This window comes from Geotrypetes seraphini, chromosome 5, assembly GCF_902459505.1.
Source record: "Geotrypetes seraphini chromosome 5, aGeoSer1.1, whole genome shotgun sequence".
Classification (NCBI taxonomy): domain Eukaryota; kingdom Metazoa; phylum Chordata; class Amphibia; order Gymnophiona; family Dermophiidae; genus Geotrypetes; species Geotrypetes seraphini.
The window spans coordinates 250,042,336-250,068,713 of NC_047088.1; the positions used below are offsets into that span (position 1 = coordinate 250,042,336).

The 26,378-nt window shown below is 42.6% G+C and overlaps 1 protein-coding gene across 5 annotated transcripts in view; it reads left to right on the top strand.

Moving 5' to 3' along the window:
* Positions 1 to 26,378, top strand: part of SEMA5B (semaphorin 5B) — a 653,562-nt gene that overhangs the window by 466,813 nt on the left and 160,371 nt on the right. For all 5 annotated transcript variants that reach the window (XM_033946987.1, XM_033946982.1, XM_033946985.1 and 2 more), the window contains 3 exons: positions 11,796 to 11,894; positions 13,510 to 13,723; positions 23,796 to 24,081. In XM_033946987.1, coding sequence (XP_033802878.1) covers positions 11,796 to 11,894; positions 13,510 to 13,723; positions 23,796 to 24,081 — 599 coding nt within the window. The remainder of the gene's footprint in view (positions 1 to 11,795; positions 11,895 to 13,509; positions 13,724 to 23,795; positions 24,082 to 26,378) is intronic.

Here is a 26,378-nt window from a genome sequence, read left to right on the forward strand (position 1 = left end):
ACCCCCAACCCCCGCTGCTCCTTGTGACCCTGGGCAAGTCACTTAATCCCCACATTGCCCCAGGTACATTAGATAGATTGTGAGCCCCCTAGGAGAATGGTAGATAAAACTGAATAGATAGTGTGACAAGCTTCAGCCTCTGATAACCAGCGCTGGTATTGTGACATCATAATGCCTCATTCCACCAATGCCTAAGAGTCAACATCATCAGTGATGTCACAATGGCTTGATTGCCCTACACTTGGATCACTTCTACTACGTTTTGATTGCTAGAGTGGCACAGTGGTTAAAGCTACAGCCTCAGCACGCTGAGGTTGTGGGTTCAAACCCCCGCTGCTCCATGTGACCCTGGGCAAGTCACTTAATCCCCCCCATTGCCCCCAGGTACATTAGACAGACAGGGAAAAATGCTTGAGTACCTGAATAAATGTACGTAAACCGTTCTGAGCTCCCCTGGGAGAACAGTATAGAAAATTGAATTAATTAATTAAAACAAGCCATAATAAAGTATAGGATTATTTCTATTAAGAGGAAAATAAGAGGAAATGGAAACTAGTACGTAGCAGTGCATTTAATACAAATAGGAGAAACTGTTTTTCCCTCAACATAGCTAAGATCTAGAACTCGTTGCCAGAAGATATAGTAAAAGCAGGTATCATAGGTGGGTTTTAAAAAAAAAAATGCTTTGACAAGTTCCTGGAGGAAAAGTCCACGAGCTGTTATTAAGGTAGACCCAGGGAAAGCCGTTGCTTATCCCTGGGAGTAGGTAGATTGGACCCTTGCTACTTTTGGGAATTCTGCCAGATATGTGCAATGTGGCTTGGGCACTGTTAAAAGAAGGATATTTGGCTAAATGGACCTTTAGAACTAATGTTCTAAATAAGTACTAAATTATGTAAATGCTTCACCAGAAATGCCTTACTCTTGCTGCATCGCTAGTGCTTATGTTCTTATGTAGTATGATTTTCCAAGGAGGTGCCTGACCAAGGAAGGGGCAAAAGATTAGCATTTAGAAGGTACCGGGGATCACAGGAAAGAACGCTGGAAAAACTGAGAGAACAAGGGAAGAAATGAAGACAAAGATGTGAGTGGGAGGGAAGGTTATTAAAGCAATAAGATATGTATTTTCAGGTATGCCAGGAACAGTAAGAAGTAGAGAGGAGGGTGTGTAAATCTGAGAAGAAATTGCAAAAAGATGTCGAGGCAAAAGCAGAAATGCTAAATAGATACTTTGTGCTTGTGTTCACTGAAGGAGAGAATTGAGAAGGATCACAATAGGAGGGTTTGTGGGATTTTTTTTTTACAGTAGATGTCCTACTATTTAGGGTAGAGTGCCTCCTGAAATTTCAGCTGTGCCGCGAGACACTGGGGAGGAGAGGCACCGGCTGACTGCCTATGGGACGCGCCTCTTGCGGCGAGAGGCACGTCCTGAGGGCAATCAGCCGGCCCCAGTGCCTCTCTTTCTCTCCGCACGTCTTCCCTGCCAGCATCCCCCACTGGTGGCTGAGGGCCTTCACGCATGTGTGATGTCAACATCGCACACTTCCGGGATGCCTCGAGCTGCGGCCACTACATTTAGTGCGTCGCGGCTTGATAAAGTTTGCGGGACACTGATTTAGGGAATAGAATGAGAGTGGGGGGAGGGGAGGATTTGGATTTCGCTCTTGTCTATTCAGTAGTTCAAGCTGAGTTATATTCAAATACGGTGGATATTTTCCTGTTTTTCAGAGGCTTACAATCTAAGGCGGTGTCTCGCAAACTATTTCCAGCCATGGCACACTAAACAGGCAGCCGCGGCTTGAGGGCACCCTGGATGCGTTTCCTGGATTCTCAGCCTACTTCTCTAATTACTAGGCTGCTTGGAACTAGTGAAATTAAAAATAGACAAACATGTGGGACCAGATGTGGTTCTTAAACCTGCCCTGGGGGACCCCCAACCAATCAGATTGCGTGAGGCAGATTTGCATATAATAGAGGTGACAGGCATGCAGATCTGCCTCATGCATATTCATTAGGGATGTCTTGAAAACCCGACTGGTTGGGGGGTCCCCCAGGACAGGTTTAAGGAAGTTCATAAGAACATAAACATAGTCGTACTGGGTCAGACCAATGGTCCATCAAGCCCAATAGCCTGTTCTCACAGTGGCCAATCCAGGTCACTAGTATCTGGCCAAAACCCAAGGAGTAGCAACATTCCATATAGAATGTCAGAGAATAGCAAGATTCCGGAATCCCAGAGAGTAATAAGATTCTAGAATCCCAAGGAGTAGCAACATTCCATGTTACTGATCCAGGGCACGCAGTGGTTATCCCCCATGTCTGTCTCAATAACAGACTATGGACTTTTCCTCCTTCTTATAAAAGCAAAGATGAAAAAAAAAAAAAAGAGTAAATTCCAAAACCCCATAAAATACAAATTTCCAAAGGTCCCGAGAAGCTGAAAACAGAAATGTTCAGGAATGTTCTAACAAGTGAAAGAGGTGCTCCATCAGTCTTTGGAGACAAGACTGGTTCTAAAGGACTGGAAAAGGATAAATGTCCTTCATAAGAGGTGGAGATTTATAAGCTAGTTAGCCTCATTTCAGTGCTGGGTAAATTAATCCAAGTTCCCAAGCGGGAGTTTACTCTCCCACCCAACAGAAAATCTTCTGAGTGACTTATATTCTAAAACATAAAAGTATACAACTAAAACTGTAGTTATAACACATGCAGGCATGGTAGAAAAAAGGAAGGGTTTTTTTTCAGTTTCTATCTGGAATGAATTACCTTTAGAATTAAAGATGGCTCCTTCGCCTTTAGAAAGAAGCTGAAAACTTGTCTTTTTACAAGATTGGATCACTCTAGATCAGGGATCTCAAAGTCCCTCCTTGAGGGCTGCAATCCAGTCAGGTTTTCAGGATTTCCCCAATGAATATGCTTGAGATCTATGTGCATGCACTGCATTCAGTGCATATTCATTGGGAAAATACTGAAAACCCGACTGGATTGCGGCCCTCAAGGAGGGACTTTGAGACCACTGCTCTAGATCAGTGGTTCCCAACCCTGTCCTGGAGGAACACCAGGCCAATTGGGTTTTCAGGCTAGCCCTAATGAATATGCATGAAGCAAATTTGCATGCCTATCACTTCCATCATATGCAAATCTCTCTCATGCATATTCATTAGGGCTAGCCTGAAAACCCGATTGGCCTGGTGTTCCTCCAGGACAGGGTTGGGAATCACTGCTCTAGATTGTATTAGTATGAATTGATTTTGCAGTTTTAATTATAACATTGGATTCCTTTTATTACGGTGCGTTAGGGCCTTAACGCGTGGAATAGCGCACGCTAGATCTTAACGCCAGCATTGAGCTGGCGTTATTCTAGAAGCGTACTGCGTTGTAATTTTGTGCGTGCACTAAAAACGCTAGCGCACCTCAGTAAAAAGAGTCCATTGTATTTTAGCCTATTCTGTTTTTTATGGATTTCACTAATTGTAAACCTTTTAGGACCTGTGGGATCAAACGGTCTAGAAACCCTTGGATTAGATTAGATTAGTTCAATTTATAGTTTCAGAGAAGGAATGGGCACTGTCTCTCAGCACATAAATTGAGGTTCCTAAAACAATGGGCAGCTACAAGGGGAGAGTTTGGATGAGGAAAGATCTAATCTAATCTAATCTAATCTAAACCTTAAGTTTATATACCGCATCATCTCCATGAGAATGGAGCTCGACACGGTTTACAAGAACTTAAAATAGTGGGTAGAGAAGAAGAAAAAGGATTACATGAACTTATGTGTAGAAGGGGGGAGAGAAAGGGGGGAAGGATAGAGCTACAATTTGCTGAAAAGCCAGGTTTTCAGTTGTTTGCGGAATAACTGAAGGGAGCTCAGGTTCCGCAGCGGGGTGGTGAGGTCGTTCCAAAGACCTGTGATATTAGTTGCTATGCTTTGGGTTTTAGTACCGGAGCCTAAACTTAAGTTCCTAACTCTATGCAAATAACCTGCAGGCTTAAATTTAGGAAAATTTTACACTAACAATACAGTACTCCTCCAATATTTCTGGGAGTTCCGTTCCAGGAACCCCCGCGAATGTTGAAAAACCGCAAATAAGGTTTTTAGTGGGGAGACAGGGTAGGCAGCCGGAGCGCCGGTGAGTGAAAGAAATCACTCGCGGTATGCTCCGACCGCCTCTTCCTGTCCTAGTCGGGCCTCACCAATCAGGAGCTGTGTGTCAAAGCAGCTCCTGATTGGTGAGGCCCGACTTTAGTGCAGGAAGAGGCATACCGCCAGTGATTTCCTTCACTCGCCGGCGCTCCGGCTGCTCTCTCCTGCCTCTCCCACTGCCCTCTCCTGCCCGGTCATTCGTGGTCGGAAAATATTACGAATGACCGGGACCGCGAATCGCCGACCGCGAATGACCGGGGGAGCACTGTATAGGTATCTAAGTTAGGTTGAAATTTTTCATAAACTCAAGTGCCTAACCCCCTCTTTTTCTAAGGTGCGCTAACTGACTAGCGCGCGCTAAAAAATAACGCATCCATAGACTAACATGCACGCGTTAGTGTTTAGCACACGCTAATAGGTTACCGCACCTTAGTAAAAGAGGGCCTAAGTGAATCTTTGAGCGTTATTTGTAAATTAACGACATGCCCCCCTCATTCACGAGTCACCTAAATTTAAGTCTCTTTTGCACTTAAATTTATAGAATACTGCCATTCACATGGGTAAATTATACCGTTATGTGCATCAATGGCAGGAGTGCACATAAGGCCTGGTCTATTAATACACGTTAAAATGGCGTAGTGCGTAATTGATAGAGGAGCATTCACAGAGAAAAGCTATGAACAGGGCTTAAGTCAGGGCCGACATATATGCACACAGGGGTCGATATTCGTTGCGATTTAACTGATCGTTTTCAGCGGTACTTAAATGATTTGCGCACTGTGCAAAATAACCAGTCAGCGCAGAACTGAAAACCAGCATTTTGGGGGTGTTCCAGGGTGGAGTCAGTACTTGGCAGTTAAGTGCTGATATTCAGCAGTTAAATAGGACCGGATAAAAGTCCGTCCTATCTTTATGGCATAACCCATAGCCAGGATATCGGACTTAACCAGCTATGGTTTTGCCAGCTCCACAAACCCAAAATTTCAGTGCCGATGCCTGGACATGTCCCAGCATTGAATATCTAGGACTAATGCTGGTGACCAGGGCCGGATTGAGATGAAAAGAGGCCCTAGGCTATTCCACTTATGAGGCCCTTTCACCTCCCGTTTTTAAGTTTGTAAATTACCTGAGAGATAATAAAATGCATCATTACTGTGATATATATCAATATGTTAAATGAAACATGTTGTTATTGGTACTAACCTTTATAAAAAATGTGATACGGATAAAAAAAAAAAAAGTCGAAAACACTTATTTGGACATTTATTCTCAGCACTATATATAGTACTTGTAACAATAACTAATCAAACATAACACACAACATTGGGCTTCCTATGTCCATAGTACCCCCAGTGCGTCCTTCCTCACCTCATCCCCCCCTCCGATGCCCGCCTGCTTCCCATCCCCCTTCCATTGAACACCCCCCATGCCATCCTGCCTGCCTGCCTTCCATTAACCCCCCCCTCCGATGCCAGCCTGCCTTATTCCCATCCCCCTTTCACTGAAACCCCCCCACCCCACCCCACCCCTGATGCCAGTCTGGGCCGCCCTGTCCTGATGGATCCACATTTTGCCTCTCTCCCCGCGGGACTGGGCTTTGCCCAGCTGTTTCCGGACTGATGTCTTTCCCTCCCCGATCCTCCTCCCAGGGCAAGAAAAAGAAAGGGAGAAGCCGAGTCGGCGCCCCGTTGCGGCCGGAGCCGGTTCCGATCCCGAAGCATAGAATTTCTCCTTATTTTCGGTTCAGTGTTTTAGTGTTCACTGTTTTTAGAATAGTGTAATTTTTATTTTGCTAACAATTTGAATGTAGGCCCCTCTTGATCTTGAGGCCCTAGGCTGAAGCCTAGTTAGCCTAAAGGAAAATCCGGCCTTGCTGGTGACAATCGGCAAAAAACCCCACAATTTACGGTACACCGTTACTCATGAAACTGTCTCATTTGGGTAGTAACATCTACCTGAGCCGTAGGGCTGTGATAAATGCCAGGGTTATGCATTACCCTTGTAGGATAGACTCACTACCCCCTGGGGGTGATTCTTTACAGATCACCTAAAGTTAATCACCAGGATGGTGCGTGCTAAGTGCTTATTCTATAACTTCATTTGGGTACTAACATTTACCTGAGCCGTAGAGCTATTATAAACGCCAGGGTTATGCATAAATGGCCTTGGAGAATAGACTCACTACCCCCTGGGGGTGATTCTTTACAGATCACCTAAAGTTAATCGCCAGGATGATGCGTGCTTATTCTATAAGTGCAATTGAGCTTGTAATTGCCTTTGTGGAATACTAGGGTAAGTCTGCTTTTATGCAGTTAACTTTAGGTGTCAGCACTCAACGCTGACTCAAAGGACAGTGTGCACTGTGTACGCCCTTCAGTGCTATAGAAGTGTTAACTAGTAGTAGTGGTGCTATAATTTGAACGTAAGTGCTAGGCACACCCCTGCCCCACCTAGATCCATGCCCCCCTTGTGGTTGCGCACTCTTCATTTCATGTGTGCAATTTATAGAATACTGATTAATGGCAGTTGTGCATGTAACTTCTTCTAATTCCAATTCCAATTAGGACCAATTAAGACCTACAACTAAGACTACTAATTCCAATTAGGACCAATTAAGACCAATTATAGTCAATGGGAAGGGTTTATTTCCAAAACCTATTAAGTTCGCTTTCAGGAAAAAAATGAGCAATAAGAACATAAGAATAGCCCTACTGGGTCAGCTCAATGGTCCATCAAGCCCAGTAGCCTGTTCTCACAGTGGCCAATCCAGGTCCCTAGTACCTGGCCAAAACCCAAAGAGTAGCAACATTCCATATAGAATCTCAAAGAATAGCAAGATTCCGGAATCCCAGAGAGTAACAAGATTCTAGAACCCCAAAGAGTAGCAACATTCCATATAGAATCTCAAAGACTAGCAAGATTCTGGAATCCCAGAGAGTAACCAGATTCTAGAACCCCAAAGAGTAGCAACATTCCATATAGAATCTCAAAGAATAGCAAGATTCCGGAATCCCAGAGAGTAACCAGATTCTAGAACCCCAAAGAGTAGCAACATTCTATATAGAATCTCAAAGAATAGCAAGATTCCGGAATCCCAGAGAGTAACCAGATTCTAGAACCCCAAAGAGTAGCAACATTCCATGCTACAGATCCAGGGCAAGCAGTGGCTTCCCCCATGTCTGTCTCAATAACAGACTATGGACTTTTCCTCCAGGAATTTGTCCAAACCTTTCTTAAAATCAGCTATGCTATCTCCTTTTACCATAATTTCATATGGACAAAGAATGTTGTAATCTACCAGTATAATTAATTGTTGAGATGGAAAAGTGTGTTTGTTATTTGCCTGTAACTGTTAAATAGGATTTGTTTCCCAACTCACCTAACTCCAGGTGGATGTTAATCCCAAATCAGTTAAATCTAGCACATTCTAAGGCCGTAACCTACCAGGTGGAATGGCATGCAGTAGTCAATAATGCGGTATGCCAGCTTTGTCACCTGTTTGCATAAACAGGCAGTCGAAAAATGTTTTGCAGTTTTAATCTCCACTAACACGTTATACGATTCATTATCAAGATTTATGTGATGAGACTGGCAGAGAATGAAATGCACAGGTTTCTCAAAAGTTCTCGGCATTTTGTTTACCTATGCAACACATAACTCGTGCAAGATTTTAAACACCGTATACTTGTTAAGTTTTAGCGTTTTGAATGTATATTTATTCCACCTTTTGCGGGAAATGAAAAATATTTATGGGTACATGAAAATTGGATTTTTCTCTGGTGCAACTAATATGGACTTACAGATTTTGGATATCGGCCCTTGAATTGGTTGTTAATGCTAATTACCAGCTAATTGTTAAATTATGTGTGCAACTTTGTGAAGTAAGCATAAAATTGGGTGCAGAACAGGATATTTTATTTATTTTGGATTTTATTCCATCCTCCCCAGAGAACTCAGAACGGGTTACAGCTTAACATACATAAGATACAGTTAACAGGTTACTATTGCCATAGTTATAGTACAAGGTGGTGGTAGTGGGGGGGGTTTCGGTACAAGTTTTTATCCTAACTCGACACCTACTAAGGATCTAATACCATATCTCCGAGAACTGCATTGGCTGCCAGTTGTATTTAGAAATTTTTATTTATTTATTTTTTTAATTCTTTATTCATTTTATAACTTACATCAAGTGCACAGTAAATATTAAACAATTATAATACAACATCACTTGAAAAGTCTTCAATATCATACACCAATAAGATTTAACCCCCACCCCTTCCCAAATTCATATATATTTTAATTCTTTATTAAGCTTTTGAACTAAATGGTCCTGGAGATTAAGTCAGCATCTATGAGTCAAACTTGGATGTTTTTGTTACATAGAGTTTTATGGACCCCTACGCGCTTACAAAAGATAGATAGCACTAGATTTAATAGATGCTGGCATTGTAGAGTAAAAGTTGGGACGTTAGACCACTTAATTTTTTTTTGTCCCTGTGTAAATGCATTTTGGAAATTAATTTGGCCCCAAATTAATGAATTACTAGAAAATCATGTAGGACTTTCATATGATACTATATTATTTGGTACAGCAATGAGAACTCAGAGTCCGATTTCAGCAAAAAATAACAAACTATTATTAATATTGACAGGGGTCGCCATGCAACAAATAACTCAAAATTGGAAGGATTATACCAAATTAAATTATACATTTTGGTGGAATTCAGTCTGTCATATATACAAAATGGAAAAAATAATAGCATTACAACAGGGAAATATTAATAATTTTAAGAAAATTTGGGAACCATCGACTCGCTATTCCAATGATCAGATTTCATAGCACATTAGTAATAGTTATATTAGAGTGGGGAGGGGAATGTATATTATGTGGAAATAAGAATGAAAAAAGGGGAGGGTTATATTTTATATGATAAGATGAATTATTTGTAATCACAATTTTCATGTATTAATTGAATATAATATATACAATTCAAATATTGTAAGAATGCAAAAATCTATAAATAAAAATAAAAAAAAAGTTTTTCAACTAAAAATTGTGCAACAAATAATTCAAACAAGCACAATGGAACTTACAGACTTCAACGTACAATTATATTATCCCCACCCTTCCACCTGATATACAAGTAAAATAAAACCTTAATAAAACTATTCATGAAATCCCTAAATCAAGTTCCCATTCCATTTCCTCCCCCCACCCTCCCCCCCTCCCTGGATGTGTATGTTTCCATGTCTATAAAATAAAACTCATTTATTCCTCCTTACAAAATTTAGCCAATGGCCCCCAAGCATCCATAAAACTCTTGTACAAATACAATACAAAGCAATTATGTTATGTCGTCAATTTTTCTATGGTACGATCCCTGAACTTTTTAAGAGTTTGATGTCTGGGTATCAACCATTAAGATCATTGCGCTCTGAAAGTTCAGCATTGCTAAAAACAAAAGCTAATCCTGAATATGTGGAAACGAATGCCAAGACTTTCACATGTGCAGGGGTTAAGTTGTGGAATAGCCTTGTTGGTCAAATTCGAAAATGTAGAGACAGGAGTTCATTTAGGAAAATGTTAAAATTTCAACTATTTGTAGATGCATTTCTTTGAGCAATTGACCTTATGTGAGGATTGAATCTGTCTGGTTTCTGTTCCTATCTTGTTCTGATTTTTTTTTTTAATATATAATATTTTATGTAACATAGAAACCTAGAAAGAGACGGCAGATAAGGGCCCACGGCCCATCTAGTCTGCCCACCCTAATGTCCCTCCCCTACCTTTGCCCTGTGAATAGATCCCATGTGCCGATCCCATTTGGCCTTAAAATCAGGCACACTGCTGGCCTCAATCACCTGCAGTGGAAGACTATTCCAACGATCAACCACCCTTTCAGTGAAAAAGAATTTCCTGGTGTCACCTCGTAGTTTCCTGCCCCTGATTTTCCATGGATGCCCTCTTGTTGTCCTTTTGTAAACCATTTTAGATAAAAACGGTATAGAAATTTTAAAAATAAATAAATATACATAACTAGTGTTTAAGCCCGTTATATTAACGGGTGCTAGAGTAGACGACTGTCTGGGTTTTTTTTCCCTTTCTCTGTGCTTGGATGCTGTCTGACTGTCATTCTTTCTGTCTGTGTCTCTCCCTTGCCCCCTGCCTGCCTATCTCTCCGTGGCCGCCTTCTGTCCCCCCCCCCCCCCATGATTGCTGTCTGCCCCCAGCACACCCCTCCCCCCCAAAGCAGCCCCGTTTCCCTCTCCCCCTGCCCCCTCTTGTGCCATTCCTGGGTCCCAAATGTAGAGTACGCTGGCAGTTTTCTTCCCTCCACCTTCCGCTTGGAAGGCTGCACTCCCTACTCCCCACAGGAAATACAAAGGGAAAGCCATAGGAGCTACAGCAAAGCCCCTGCTGCCCAGTCTTCTGCCTTCATGGGGACTAAATACTTGAATAGGTTTTCTCAGAGCTTCAATTTCTGTCAATGATTAGCTTAACTGTGAGCCTCTCGATGGATCGCAAAAAAAGGAGGCGGGGGTGGGTACTCCGAGAATATCTGTCGGGGGACTGTCGCCTTTGTGACTCTCTGTAAAGCGCCGAAAGGGAGCCGTTTTCAAAGCCGCCACCGCGGCTCCTCTCATGAGCTGCACTTGCGTCGGAAGATGAGAGAGGAGCCGCCGCGGCGGCAGCAGCTTTGTGGGTCCGTAGTCCGAAGCTCGATCCGACGCGCTTGTGCAGCTTAGAAGGACTGAAGGGGACGGAGAAAAACAAAACAGTAGTTCGCGGATGCTGGGAAGTAAGGCTGGGGAGTCGCGCATGCGCACTCCTGCGGCCACAGACTTACTGATCACGGAAGCACGCAGATAGGAATGCGCATGCGCGGCTAGGGTTTTATTATATAGGATATACAGTTTGCAATATGCCATTGTTACAGTGCAAGGTTTTTCCAATTCATGTTTTTATCCTTAGGGTTACCAGACGTCCGGAGGACATGTCCGAGGGTCCAGACAGCTTTTCAAAACCCGGCACTTTGTCCAGATTTTGAAAAGCTTCTATCAAGTAGCTGTTGGGCAGGAGGGCATCCACGCATGCCACGCAATAACATCATATGCATGTGCCCGCACGTGTGTGTGATGTCATTATGTCGCATCCGCGCATGCCCGGATGCCCTCCTACCCAACAAGAGCAGGCAGCGGGGGGCGTGGATGGGGCATGGCTAGGGCGGGGCTGGGTGGAACTGGTCGGGCCTGGGGGTGGGCCTAGGAGTACGGATTTTCCATTTGGAAAATCTGGTAACCCTATCCTATCTTGACGCCTACTGGGGATCTAATACCAATATACATAATATACAGTTTACAGGTTAAATTTGTCCTAGTTACAGTGCAAAATTTGTCAGTATCAGTTTTTATGCTAATGTGACACATACCGAGGATCTTGAATAGAAATAGAATCAATATAGGGCACCTCAGTGTCGGTGCCGGGTTTTAGAACTGCTCTTCTTGGTGACTAGTTTTCATCAAAAACTGAAATGCAAACCTCTACTCCTTTTTTACTATCTTTTGAGAAAGGCAGAGGAATCTACTGATCGTTCATTAGGTGATAGTTTCCTTAGGACCCAAAGTAAACTTGAAATGATTTTAATTATAGGAGGAGTGCCAGAATTACGTTCGAGTGCTGATCGTTTATGGAAAGAAGGTGTTCACGTGTGGTACCAATGCGTTTTCACCGGTTTGCACGAGCAGGCAGGTGGGTTTCCTCTTTTGTTCTTTGTTTCTGGATAATAGCTGGATGCTATCACGGAATATCATGTCTGGTTGTCGCCACACTATCTGGTTAGTGCCGGCACAGTCTGGGGGTGGAGTCGGAAGTAATCCAGGCAGTGCTGATAGTCAGGGCCATTGCTCATATAATTATCCAAGCAAGAAGTACCTAAGCCCACCTAAAGCCACTTCTAGGCGAAACCACTCCCACGCCTATCCTTGGGCGAGCTTAAGCGGCCTCACGCACCTCCCTAGGCTCGTGAAAATGCCTACAATGTAGGCAGGCTGCCTCGGGGTGTTTTAAAATAAAATAACTTCCGTCCCAATTGGCTGGTTAGACAGCGTTTAAAGAATTTGCAGGCCTTGAGCATGCGCAGATGCTCAAGGCCCAGCCAGAAGAGGAGGCCGATCTTCGGGCACCGGCACCAACACACAGGACATGCCAGTGCCGGTGCCCAGATGACAGTAATCGGCGGGGGGGGGGGGGGTGCCCAATCGCGGCAGGGGGGTGCCGGATCGCGGGGGGAGGGTGCTGGATCGTGGGGGGAGGGTGCCGGATAGTGGGGGGAGGGTGCCGGATCGCTGGAGGGCGCTCGTAAATCGAGCCATGCTCGGTTTCCGAGGTGCCGATTTTGCGAATGTTTTGCTCGTCTTGCAAAACACTCGCAAACCGGTGCACTCGTAAACCGAGGTACCACTGTATTATAGAGCAAGAAGTGATGGGCTTTAGTGGTTTGTTGGATCTGAGCGGAGAAGGAGAGAAAGGAGTCAAAGATGATCCCAAGGGAGGAGGAGAGTGGTGTTCACAGAAATAGAGAATGGGGGGGAGGGGAGTGGGTTTAGGTGTAAAGATAAGGAGCTTGGTCTTAGCCATATTGAGTTTTAGATGGCAATGAGGCATCCAAGCGGCAATGTCAGGCAGGCAGTTTGAGACTCGGACCTGGATTCCTGTAGAGCAGCGGTCTCAAACTCAAAGCTTTTGCAGGGCCACATTTTGAATTTGTAGGTATTTGGAGGGCCTCAGAAAAAAATAGTTAATGTCTTATTAAAGAAATGACAATTTTGCATGAGGTAAAACTTGTTATAGTTTATAAATCTTTCCTTTTGGCTAAGTCTTAATAAAGATATTGTCATTTATAGCTAAAGAGACATATGAGCAAGAAACTGTTTTATTTTACTTTTGTGATTATGATAAATATACCGAGGGCCTCATAATAGGATCTGGCGGGCCACATGTGGCCCCTGGGCCACGAGTTTGAGACCACTGCTGTAGAGATATCTGGTGTGGAGAGAAATATATTTGCAAGAAAATATTAATTGCAGGTAGGTGTGAGTTAAAACAGATAAAACACGGATTGAGGTAAAAAAAAAAAAAAAAAAAAAGAGAGAGAGACAGAGGGAATTAAAATATATATAATCAGAAACATATGAAATATATGAACCAACTAATAATATAGACAAATAGAACAAAATACAGAAAATTAAAAAATTGATAATTGTGAAGTAGTAAAGAAGAAGAAAAAATTCAAGGAAAACAGAGCAGATCTGTCAAAAATGCCCTTTCACTACTGTATCAAACTGCTTCCTTTATTTTAATGCAGGTAGGAAATCTAAGCCGAACGATTGACAAAATAAATGGAGTGGCTCGGTGCCCGTACGACCCTCGACACAACTCCACAGCTGTGATTGCATCACGAGGAGAGCTCTATGCGGCGACTGTCATTGATTTTTCTGGACGGGATCCTGCCATTTATCGCAGCCTTGGAAACGTTCCCCCACTTAGAACTGCACAGTACAACTCCAAATGGCTGAACGGTAACATTGCGAAAGTCTTTGTGCACAAGCGCAGGCAGTGAGATGAACAGAGTGAATTGTACCGAAACCTTGCTGGCTTTCAGTTGGGGATCGGAAATTGGAAGTTGTGAGGATGACGGGCCAGTTCTGCTGATATATAAAGGACAGAGACAGACAGACATCGTTCAGGTCATTTGGGGTAATGGAAGGCGGGGGAATGAGCCAGCTCAAGTGATAAAAAGAAGGGTTGAAATGATGCATTTGGTTGCAGTTAGAATATTGACTTACTCTTCATCTCCTCGGGAACCAAGATATTGGCTGCAATTGGCTGTATCCTGACTTTACGGCTGATAGTAGTTTCAAGTTTCAAGTTTTCAAGTTTATTAATTGGCTTGTTCAATCGCTTAATCGAATTTCTAAGCGATGTACAATAAAATATACATCCATAAGGAAACAAAAACATTACATACACTTAATTAATTATAATATAAACAAAAGGTAAGAGGGGATGAAATACATTTTTTATAGTAAAGAAAGAACATACAGGGAAAATACAAAAGGAAGTTGAAAAAAATAAAAAAATAAAAAAGCTGAATAATTCACTAAAATAACACTTTTATAATAAAATTTAATTAATTTGCAAATGCATCTTTAAACAGAAAGGTTTTTAATTCGCTTTTAAATTTCCCAAACACCTTCTCCTCCCGTAAAAACATGGGAAGCGCATTCCAGATCTGGGGAGCTGTACATGAGAAGATAAATTGTCTTCTTGTACTAATAATTTTTAATGAAGGAATTGATAACAGGTTCCGTTCACTAGATCTTAAGGTTCTTTTAACTGAATATGGAATAAGAAACCTAAATAAAAATGCTGGAGTCTTATTTTCTAATGTTTTAAAAATAATTGTACATAATTTATGCGTAATTCTATGAATGACTGGAAGCCAGTGAGCCTTTTTAAGGAGTGGTGTCACATGATCAAATTTTTTAGATTTTGTTATTAATTTAATAGAAGCATTTTGAATAATTTGTAATCGTTTAATTTCTTGTAAAGCAATTCCTGTAAATAATGAATTGCAATAATCGATTTTAGACATCACCAGAGAGTGAATAAGAATATTAAGTGCTTTGGGACAGAGGAATTTAGAAATAGATCGAATTTTCCGCAACCTATAGAAGGTAGTTTTAACAATACTACTAATGTGATCATGATAATTAAGTTTATTATCAAAAATTACTCCTAGAATTTTAGTATTTTTAACTAATTGAAGAGGAATATTTTGAATCAAAATAGGAGCAAATAAGGAAAAACTTTCCTTCCAAGGAAAAAGCATGATATTTGTTTTTTTGATATTGAGGGCCAATCTGTTTTTGTCCAGCCAATGATGAATTTGCTCGAGTTTTTCATTAATTGTCAAAATTTCATTTATGTTGTTATTGTTTAGGGGCCAGGTTGTGTAATTGGCGCCTAAAGAAAATAGGCACCTATTGCATGTCAATCACAGGCGCTCATTATAGAATCACGCTTAGCGGCATCTCACTTAAAACTTAGGCACCTGTAATGAAGGCCGGGGTTTTAAAGACCTACATTATAGGCGGCCCTGGAGGTGTCTAAGGTCCTCTTTTACAAAGGCGTGCTAAGCGTTTTAGCGCGGATTTAGCGCACGCTAAATCAACGCGTGCGCTAACGCGTCTGTAGGATAACATGCACGCGTTAGCGTTTAGCGGGTGTTTAGCGCACCTTTGTCAAAGTGGGGGTAAGTCTTTCCCCACTCCTAAACATGCCTACTTTGGTAGAATCACGCCTAAGAAGATAGGTGTCTATCTCCCAATTAAATCTTTTTTTTTCCCTATTATATAAGATTGTTGCTCATTATTGAAGCCAATTTACTGACTGATTAGGTACCTAACTTTAGGCGCCTTTCGTAGAATTTCCCCCAGTTTTGCTCACTCTAGCCCACAGTGTTTCGCCAAGGCATGCCTACACGAATGAACATGCTGCATTGCACTCCAGCCACCATGAACTAGGCCGTGAGGGCCAGTGCACACTCATCTTAAAATTGTGTGTGCAAGATTATAGAATTAGGTGGACGGTGTGATGTCATTGGACGTCTAGTTTAATTACTGACCTGGTCATTTTCTCACGGAACTCATAGGAGTCCTTTTACGAACAATAAGCCTGCACTAAATGTCATTCAGCCTATTATACTCCCAGGAGCTGCATGGCGTTTAGGACCAGTTTCTATAAATGGCACCATAGTTAGGCCTAACTAAAATCTGCGCCTAACCTAAATTAAATCAATTGACTTAAATGGAAATCGACCGCGCCATTGAAGTTAATTGAATAATTAATTTGAAAAAAAATTCAATTAAAAGTTAGTCGTGAAATTATGCATGGTGCCTAGCGATACCTAAGTTGAGGCACCTAACAACACCTAATGATGCCTACCTGAAAAGTAGGTGTGATTAGGGGCAGAGAATAGGCGTGGTTGACTTAGGTGTCGCTAGGCTTCCAAGTTAGATGCCATTAAATTAGGCCGATAAAACCTGGCCTAATAATAATGCCAGGACACCTAGTGATGCCTAAGCATGCCTAGACTCCGCTAGGCAGGATTCTATAAACGGAGACTAGCGGTTGATTGGCAACATTGCCATAGCACCATTTATAGAATCTGGCCCTTAGTGTGTGTGCTAATTGTTAGTATGCACTAAGGCAGGGGTGGGCAACTCCAGTCTTCGAAGGCCAGAATCCTATCGGGTTTTCAGGATTTCCCCAATGAACATGCATGAGATCTATTTGCATGCACTGCTTTCAATGCATATTCATTGGGGAAATCCTGAAAACCCGACTGGATTATGGCCCTCGAGGACCGGAGTTGCCCACCCCTGCACTAAGGGCTTGATTCTTTAAAGGATGCCGATCTCGGAAGCCACCTGAGAAGTGGTTGCCAATCGTGTGTCAATCACGCATTGGCGTCCTATAGAGAATCAGGTCTACTTTTACTAACAGACACCTTAAATGTAGACCAGCATTTTAATGGCCTACATTTAAGGTGTCTGTCTTATGCCTACAGAGATACATAGGGACGCTTACAAATGCCCAAGACCACTTCCGGTGGAGGAACGCGCCCATACCACGCCTCGGGCGTCCGTAAGCATCTCTACATGTCTCCATAGGTGTGCGACATACACCTACAATGTAGGTATCCTTCCTCGCCTGCATTTTTTAAAACAATGTGTGTCCTGATTGGCTGTGAGACAGCGATAGGATGCCTACCACCGCCTACAATCGGGACGCCCGTTTGGCGAATCAGCCTCCAAATCTGTTAGTGTGCCTTAGAACCCATAGTCTAGTTTAAAATCTATCCATTGTGGCAAAGTTGGCAAGTAATTTTAACCATGGACTTTGAGAATTAGTTTAATGTGAAAATATAGAAATACTTTTGTCATGAAACTTGCTGCGGGCATTTACGCTTACTTTATGACTGGGTACCTTTTTCATGAAAACATGCATAGATTTGAAAATGCACTATAAACACTATCCCCCTAGTTCTATAGATGGTACCAAAAGTTGTGTGCGTGGCCAAGGTACACGCACAACTTAATTAATCGATTGGCTTAATTGGCGCCAATAATTGACAATTAACACCTCATAAATGATGCTAATTGGGACGAATTAAAAGTTACACGCACAACTTGGAAAGTGCAATTCTGTAAAATGTATGTGCCAGTTGCAGTATGCAAATTTTGAAAAGGGGCGTGGCCAGGGGGGACATTCCTAAAAGTTAGGCGCATGCATAAATTAAGTACAGGTATTTAGGTCTGTTTATAGCTGGTCTAAATGCCTGCTCCTAATGTAAATCAAACAACCGGCTCCGTTATTTTTCAGACCTCCACTTAGTCAAAAGAACATAAATATCATATGAGGAGTCTTAAATGATTTATCAAATTTAGACTTCTTAGCTTCTTAGCTTATAGACCTCAGCGGTACCACCTGTATGCCACTAAACTTTTAGATCATACAGAGCACTGGCACCCATAGTCGTCATCGGCCTCTATTATAAATCTTTTTTATCTATGGCTTTTTAAATATTTAGAAGGTTAGATAGATATACTCATCTTTAGCTACGTGGGTGGGGGTAGGCACTCCGACGTAGACCTACGTTTCGCCCCTAAGGGCTGTATCAAGGAAATCCCCCTTAAAGCCAACAGCTCATGCGCCCCACATTTTAGATTTAATCCAGGAAAATGTAAGCATTGCACAGCGGTGCTAAGCGCAATTCTATACATCTACCTTGTAGAATCACGCTAAGCGCTGTTCTAATCGGTGCCAACGTTTTAGGCACAATATATAGAATCTGGCTTTAAGTGTCTTTGAAAATTGTCATCTCACTGTCCCCCCTCTTGTACAAAAGTGCGCTATGCTTTTTAGCGGGTGCTAAATATTAGCATGCGCTAAACGCTAATGTGGACATTGATTTAGCGTGCGATTAGCCTGCGCTAAAACGCTTAGCGTACTTTTGTAAAAGAAGGCCTGTATTTCTGTTCAACTTAAAATATATAAAGAAGCAAAACAAACAAAAGAACAATTTGTCCTCCGCGAAAGAAATGCCACCAAGCAACAACGGAGCGGACGGCCACAATGAAGGTGCTGGTGTCTGCAAAAACAAGTTTTATTGAACCGGCAATGTTGCAAACATGATTCGGCATGAATTATGTTGTGGCCACCTGGCCTGCATCAGGAGTCAATACTCGCCCCCTCCTTTACAAAGCCACGGTAGTGTTTTTTGCGCTGGCTGCCGAGGTAACAGCTCTGAAGCTCAAATGCGCTAAAAATAGTCGTGCGGCTTTGTAAAGGAGGGGGTAAATGAGAAAAAAGAAATAAAATAATGCGAATAAAAATTAAACACTCTTTAAAAAATGCTATAAACAGCAATCGCTTCAATGGATACATTAAAATTGTGTAAATAAATCGTACATAAATTAGCATATAACAAATATAACCCCCCCCCCCACCGTGGCCTGGAGCACTAAATGCTCAGATGCTCATAGGAATTCTTTGAGCGTCGGAGCAGCGTCGGAGAATTAAGAAAAAATAAGCCAAATACAAACATATGATTAAAATATAAAAAGAATTGAATTACCATGTGTAAATAATAAATGATAAACTATGGACTAATATATAAAACATAAATAAACTATATCTCCCTCCTCAAATATTGCTTACAGCAGGGATCAAACACACCCCACGAAACTAATAAATAGCACTTTTCAGACAAATTGGAGAAAGTCCTTTTTCACTAAATGCACAATTAAACTTCGGAATTTGTTGTTGGAAGAAGTGGTCGAGACAGCATAGTTCAGGGATCTCAAAGTCCCTCCTCGAGGGCCGCAATCCAGTCGGGTTTTCAGGATTTCCCCAATGAATATGCACTGAAAGCAGTGCATGCACATAGATCTCATGCCGATTCATTGAGGAAATCCTGAAAACCCCGACTGGATTGCGGCCCTCGAGGAGGGATTTTGAGACCCCTGGTATAGTTGGATTTAGAACGGGTTTGGGAAGTTCCCATTTTTCTTTTCCCCATTTTTCTTTTTTCCCCCCTTCTTTTCTGCGTAAACATAACCCCCCTTCCTATCGTGTCATTCCTTTTTTTGGGTGGGGGGTGTTTATTAGGCAACTACTGTAACTAATATCCCCTCCCTACCTCTTGTTCCAAGTCTTGCCCAAAGTTTATATGTATGAGGCCCTTAAACAACCATGTTTTTGCTTTTACATATGTATGTACACCGCAGTTAGGCAGTATATCAAAATATAAACTTGATATATATAAATTAGATAAATGTGTGATCATTTTAATATAGAGGTACCACAGAGTTATAATAGAACCCACAAAGTCAAATTCTTACTTTTGCAAAGGATATTACTGCATTAGGCTTACACATGAATGTAACACAGCGGAAATTCTGAAGTAAAAAACTGATTAAGTTTTTTTCTTTTTTAAATTGATTGATTTATCGCCCAATCATAAATTCAGGGCAATGCACAATTCTAAAAACAGTTTACAACAATATACAGGGGAACAAAAAGTTCATATAGCAAATACATGACTTTCAAAACAGACGGGTCCAATAGGGTAAATGGGATAGAAATACAGTAATTGAAGGCAAATGAGACAATCAAGGAAAATAAGAAAAGGAGAGATTTTTGGTTTGGTTTTGTTGTTTTTTCAATGTCTAGCAGTCAAATGCATCTTTAAAAAGAAAGTATTTTAGCTGACTTTTAAATCTGTCAATGTTTCTTTCTACCCTTAAGTAGATTGGTAAGGAATTCCACAACTGAGGGGCCACAAAAGAAAAAAATGTATTGTCTTCGAATATTAATAGTTTTAAGTGATGGAACGGTTAGCAAATGTTGGTCATTAGACCGAAGTGTTCTAGTGGAGGCGTAGGGAATTAGAATCCTGTGTGTGTGTGTGTGTGGCACAGTGGTTGAAGCTACAGCCTCAGCATCCTGGGGTTGTGGGTTCAAATCCAGCACTGCTCCTTGTGACAATGGGCAAGTCACTCGGTCCTCCATAGCCCCAGGTACGTTAGATAGATTGTGAGCCCACCGGGACAGAGAGGGAAAATGCTTGAGTACCTGATTGTAAAAACCGCTTAGATAACCTTGATAGGCGGTATATAAAATCCTAATAAAACTTGAATGTAGAGTTGAGTCTTAAGTGATAACAGACATATTTTGTAAATTATTCTATGTGATACTGGGAGCCAATGAGATTATTTTAAGAAGCGGTGAAACATGGTCAAACTTTTTTGCATTCGTGACAATTAACATAAATGTAACACTGTAGGGATTCTAAAGTGAAAAACCAGATGGTAATAAATAATAATAAGAGAGCAAATAATGATAAATAAATAATATCGTTAAGTCATTGTTGGTTCAATAAAGCTTTGTTTTTGTGCCCGACTTAAAATATTTTCCTATTAGAGGGAGCGCTACTGAAATATTTTGATTTTGAAAAAGTTTAACAACCTGGTTGTTTTCACAATAGTTAATTTGATTTTAGTTGTCGTATAGTAATTTTAAGCAATTCAATATACTTTTTTTCCATCCATCTAATCTAACCAATTTCTGTTTTTATCCCACAGTTTTTACTTGTTATGTTTTTCATTTTTTACGAACTGTAAACCGAGTCAAGCTCCTTGGGGAGTAGATTCGGTATATAAAATGAAGTTTAGATTAATTAATCTGGCATAACAGTGTACATTTTACCAACACATTTGAAAATGATTCTTATGCAGCAAAGGTTTTGATTTGGAACCTTTAAGGGACGGTTGTGTACTGCAGCTCAGGACTTTCTAAACTAAACTAAACTAAACCTTAAGTTTATATACCGCATCATCTCCACAAAAGTGGAGCTCGACACGGTTTACAGGAATTAATATACCGTATTTTCTCGCATATAACGTGCGCGTTATAGGTGGTTTTTACAAACCGCGCATACCCTTGCGCGTTATACGCGTGAGCGCATTGTACAAAATTTTTTTTACATAGTTTCCCTCCCCCCCCCCGACGCCCGATTCATCACCTGGAAGGAGTGCTCGCACTCCCACCCCGAAGGACCGCTCGCACCCCCACCCGAAGGACCGCTCGCACCCCCACAGCCTCCCCCCCTCCCCCATGGAGAAGCTGTCTACCTTGTTTCCGGATGCCAGCCCAGCTGCTTCCTCTGCCGGCGGTCCTGCCCCTTCTCAGAGCCCTGTGCTGCGCTGCTTCCTCTTCAGGCGGTCCCGCCCTTTCTCTGACATCAGAGAAAGGGCGAGACCGCCGGAAGAGGAAGCAGCGCAGCAGGGCTCAGAGAAGGGGCGGGACCGCCGGCAGAGGAAACAGCTGGGCTCGCTGGCATCCGGAAACAAGATAGACAGCTTCTCCATGGGGGAGGGGGGGGAAGCTGTAGGAGGGGGGGCGAGCGGTCCTTCGGGGTGGGAGTGCGAGCGCTCCTTCGGGGTGGGGGTGCGAGCGGTCCTTCAGGGTGGGGGTGCGGGTTCGTGCGAGCGGTCCTTCGGTGTGGGGGTGCGAGCGGTCCTGCGGGGGGGGTGAATCGGATGTCGGGGGGGGCATCAGGCTTTCAGGGTAGGGACAGGACTTCAAGGGGGAAAGGAGAGTCGGGGCGGGCAAAAGGAGAGTCGGGCAGCATGCGCAGTATACGGGTGTGCGCGGTATATAAAAATTTCTGTACATAAATTTGTGTTTTTCATGCACTATACCCGTGTGCGCGTTTTACACGGGTGTGCGTTATCTACGTGAAAATACGGTAGAAAGGAACTCCAATGGAAAGGAGAAGGGCTTAGTAAAAAGAAAGAAAGAGGGGACGTAGTATAGTGGAGAGGGAGGGAGTCCCGTATTTTCACCCATATACCGTGCACCCGTGTAAAACGCGCACACGGGTATAGCGCGCGGGTAACACAAATTTATGTAAAAAAATTTTAATATAGCGCGCACACGCGTATACCGCGCATGCTAAAACCTCCTCCCGCCTACTCCGAACCGGCATCCGTCCCTCCGCTCGCTTACCCGAGAGAGCATTTTTTTTTTCATTCGATTCCGGCATTCCCCCTGCGAACCGGCATCCTCCCCCCCCGCTCGCGTCACCCCCCCCCCGCGATCCTACATCCCCCCCAGCACCGCAAAACATCTCTTACCCGATTGGGCACCGGCACCGGCACCAGCACCAATGCACAGGATGTGCCAGTGCCAGTGCCCGAAGATCCTCCCTCGTTGGGTTGGGCTGGGCTGGGCGGTGCAGTGCGAGAGAGATCCTCCTTCTTCCTGCGCCGGGCTGGACTAGGCTTTGAGCATGCGCAAATGCTCAAAGCCTAGTCCAGCCCAGCGCAGGAAGAAGGAGGATCTCTCCTGCACCGCACCGCCCAGCCCAGACCAGCCTAGCCCAAACCAACGAGGGAGAATCTTCGGGCACTGGCACGTCCTGTGCATTGGTGCTGGTGCCGGTGCCCAATCGGGTAAGAGATGTTTTGCGGTGCTGGGGGGGATGTAGGATCGCGGGGGAGGGGGGTGACGCGAGCGGGGGGGGGGAGGATGCCGGATAACTTTTATTGGTTATTCCTACCCTTAAAATGATTAATACACGAAGGCAATATATTTTTACCGTTACAGCACCACAAACTTGGAACTCTCTCCCACTTTACTTAAGACAGGAGAAAAATTTTGATAAATTTAAAAGCCAACTTAAGAGCTTTCTTTTTAAAGACGCTTTCAATATCTAATTGAAATGCCAATTGCTCTTTATAACTGCCGTTCATTTTGTTTAATTGTGTATTTTACTCCCAATAAACTATTTCGTTTTCCCTTTCCCTTTGTATATTACCCTTAAATGTTCTTCCTTACCTATCATAAAATGTATTTCCCTCCCTTCTATCCTAGTGTTTCCTGTTGTAATTGGTCTATTTTTAAAAGATTTTTATATTTTTTATATATTCTTGTTATTGTTTACCTTATATTTATAGTTTATGTACATCGCTTAGTAACTGTGACAGGCGATCAATCAAATAACGAATAAACTTGAAACTTCGCAGGGGGGATGCCGGATCGGATTGAAAAAAAAAGTTGTAAAACGCGCTCACACGTATAACGCGCACGGTTATGCACGGTTTGTAAAATCGTGTATAACGCGCGCATTATATGCGTGAAAATACGGTAGTTACATTTTAGCGAAAAGCCAAGTTTTCAAATGTTTTTGGAAGAGTTGGAGGGAGGTCAGGCACCGAAGCGGGGTAGTAAAGCTGTTCCAGAGTTCGGTGATCCTGAAGAAGAGGGAAGTCCCAAGTTTTCCTGTATGGGATATGCCTTTTAAAGAGGGGAAGGATAATTTGGAGGTGGGATTCGAGGAGAGCCAAGATAGAGGAAAGAGGGGAGGAAGGATGCCGGGTAGAGATTTGAAGGCTAGACAGGCGCATTTGTAGTGAACCCTGAGGATAACTGGGAGCCAGTGAAGCTTAGACAAAAGCGGGGAGACATGGTCGAATTTGCTCTGTTAAAAATAAAATCCAATGTGTGTCTCGTCTATTCTAGAACCGAACTTTGTGGCAGCATATGACATCGGCTTGTTCACGTTCTTCTTTTTCCGTGAGAATGCCGTGGAACACGATTGTGGGAAGACTGTGTATTCTCGCGTGGCAAGAGTTTGTAAAAACGACATTGGGGGAAGATTTTTGCTAGAGGACACCTGGACGACATTTATGAAGGCAAGATTAAACTGTTCCCGTTCCGGAGAGATCCCATTTTATTACAATGAATTGCAGAGCACCTTCTATCTCCCTGAACAGGACCTGATCTATGGCGTCTTTACAACAAATGTGTGAGTTAACGATTCATTTTTCTTTTGCCAGTCCTGTCGATTTGATACAATCCGTTTGGGAGTTGATTCGCCCTCATCCTTTTGAACGCCAGGAAGTGAATCGCTGATAATTTAGGATTTGACTAATAGTGACTGCCATAATAGAGAGAGAGAGACAAATTCAGATAACTTTATTGGCATGACACTTGGACATTTAAAGCTCCATTTTGCATAGAACGTCTAGGTTGGAAAAAGACCGTACAGGTTGGGATGCTTACAATTTCCTGCATATGGATATGGATAACCAAGAAAAACAATAAAGGAGACCTGTGATGTTCAATCCTTTTATTATATCGTACAAGACTCAACACTTACATGTTTTGGCTTTTATGACCTGCCTTAGGAGTCTGAATTTTGACCTTATGAATTAACTTAATTAACATCACCTATATTGATAGCCTTCTTACTATTATTCTTGCAAAAAGTTAAAAAAAAAGGTAAGAAGGCTATCAATATAGGTGATGTTAATTAAGTTAATTCATAAGGTCAAGATTCAGACTCCTGAGACAGGTCATACAAGCCAAAACTCATACATGCCAAGTCTTGTATGATATAATAAAAGGATTGAGCATCACAGGTTGTCTTTATCTACAGTTTTTTTCTATCTTGGGAAGATAGCATCATCTCCTGTTTCGTTATGGATATGGTTAAAATGCATGTAATATACTACTTTTACTTTACAAAAGGCTTTGTGTTAAGGATTTATTTATTCAAACTATGTATATTATAGTTTATTAATATTTATAGCCCACTCTTATTCAGAGCAGAGAACAATCTTACATACACAATATAAAAAATCTGCCCAAAACAAATCATAACTAAATACAAAATATACAAATGCTCAGTCGTGTTTCCTTACAAAAAAATCCAGAACCATTTCATTGATCATTCGAAATTAAGCAAATGTCTGAAGTAGTAAGTTGAAAGGGGATAGATTCCGTACAAACGTAAGGAAGTTCTTCTTCACCCAGAGAGTGGTAGAAAACTGGAACGCTCTTCCGGAGGCTGTCGTAGGGGAAAACACCCTCCAGGGATTCAAGACAAAGTTAGACAAGTTCCTGCTGAACCGGAACGTATGCAGGTAGGGCTAGTCTCAGTTAGGGCGCTGGTCTTTGACCTAAGGGTCGCCACGGGAGCGGACGGCTGGGCATGATGGACCACTGGTCTGGTATCCAGCAGCGGCAATTCTTATGTTCCGCAACTGTTTCTTAAATCTAGATAGATCAAATCTGCTTCTTTAATTCAACAGGCAGTTTGTTCCATTCATAAGGTCCAGCTATTGAAAAGGTGCTAATACGTGTTTTATTTCATCGGTTCATAGACAAAATCGCGCGAGACAATGGCGCACCGACAACTGAGCGCAAGGTTGACGGCGCGCCGAAGAAAATCACTATTTTAAAGAGTTCTTACAGGGGGTGTTGGTGGGGAACCCCCCCTATTTTACTTAACAGACATTATGCTGGCGTTGTGGGGGGTTTGGGGGGTTGTAACCCCCTCATTATACTTGAAACCGAACTTTTTGCCTGTTTTTTAGGGAAAAAGTTCAGTTTTAAGTATAATGTGGGGGGGTTACAACCCCCCAAACCCCCCACAACGCCAGAGCAATGTCTGTTAAGTAAAGTGGGGGGGGTTCCCCCCACACCCCCCGTCGGAGCCCTTTAAAATAGTGCTTTTCTTCGGCGCGCCGTCAACCTTGCGCTCAGTTGTCTGCGCTCAGTTGTCAGCGCGCCGTTGTCTCGCGCGATTTAGTCCCGCCACCATTTCATCTCCATCGCTGATACTGAGGAAGCACTAAATTCCCAGCTGTTCTGAATGTAAAACATACCCGTTTGTAATCTCTCTTAAGTAGCTGGCGGAATCCTGATAGAGGCCACAATGAACCACCACCAGCAATTTGAAATGGATGCGGTAACCCATTGGCAACCATTTCAGTTGTGTCACATGCTCTTGTTTGCTTCAATCCATATAGCAGGCGAATGGCCAAACTCTGCATGACTTGCAAAGCCGTGTGGCCAAACCCAAATCAACGATGCTGCAATAATCAAAAGTGCCTAAAATCATAGATTGCAGCACCTGTTGAAAGTCAAATTTTAAAATTAAAGGTTTCAATTTGCTCAGCGGCTGAAGTCTGAAAAACAAACTTCGAATCGGGGCCTGAATCTGTGGTCTGAAATTTAAAATTAGAGTCCAGTACAAGACCCAAATTCTTTACTTGCTGTTTTATCTTGTCACCACTCTGTTGCCGGGTATCGGAACTC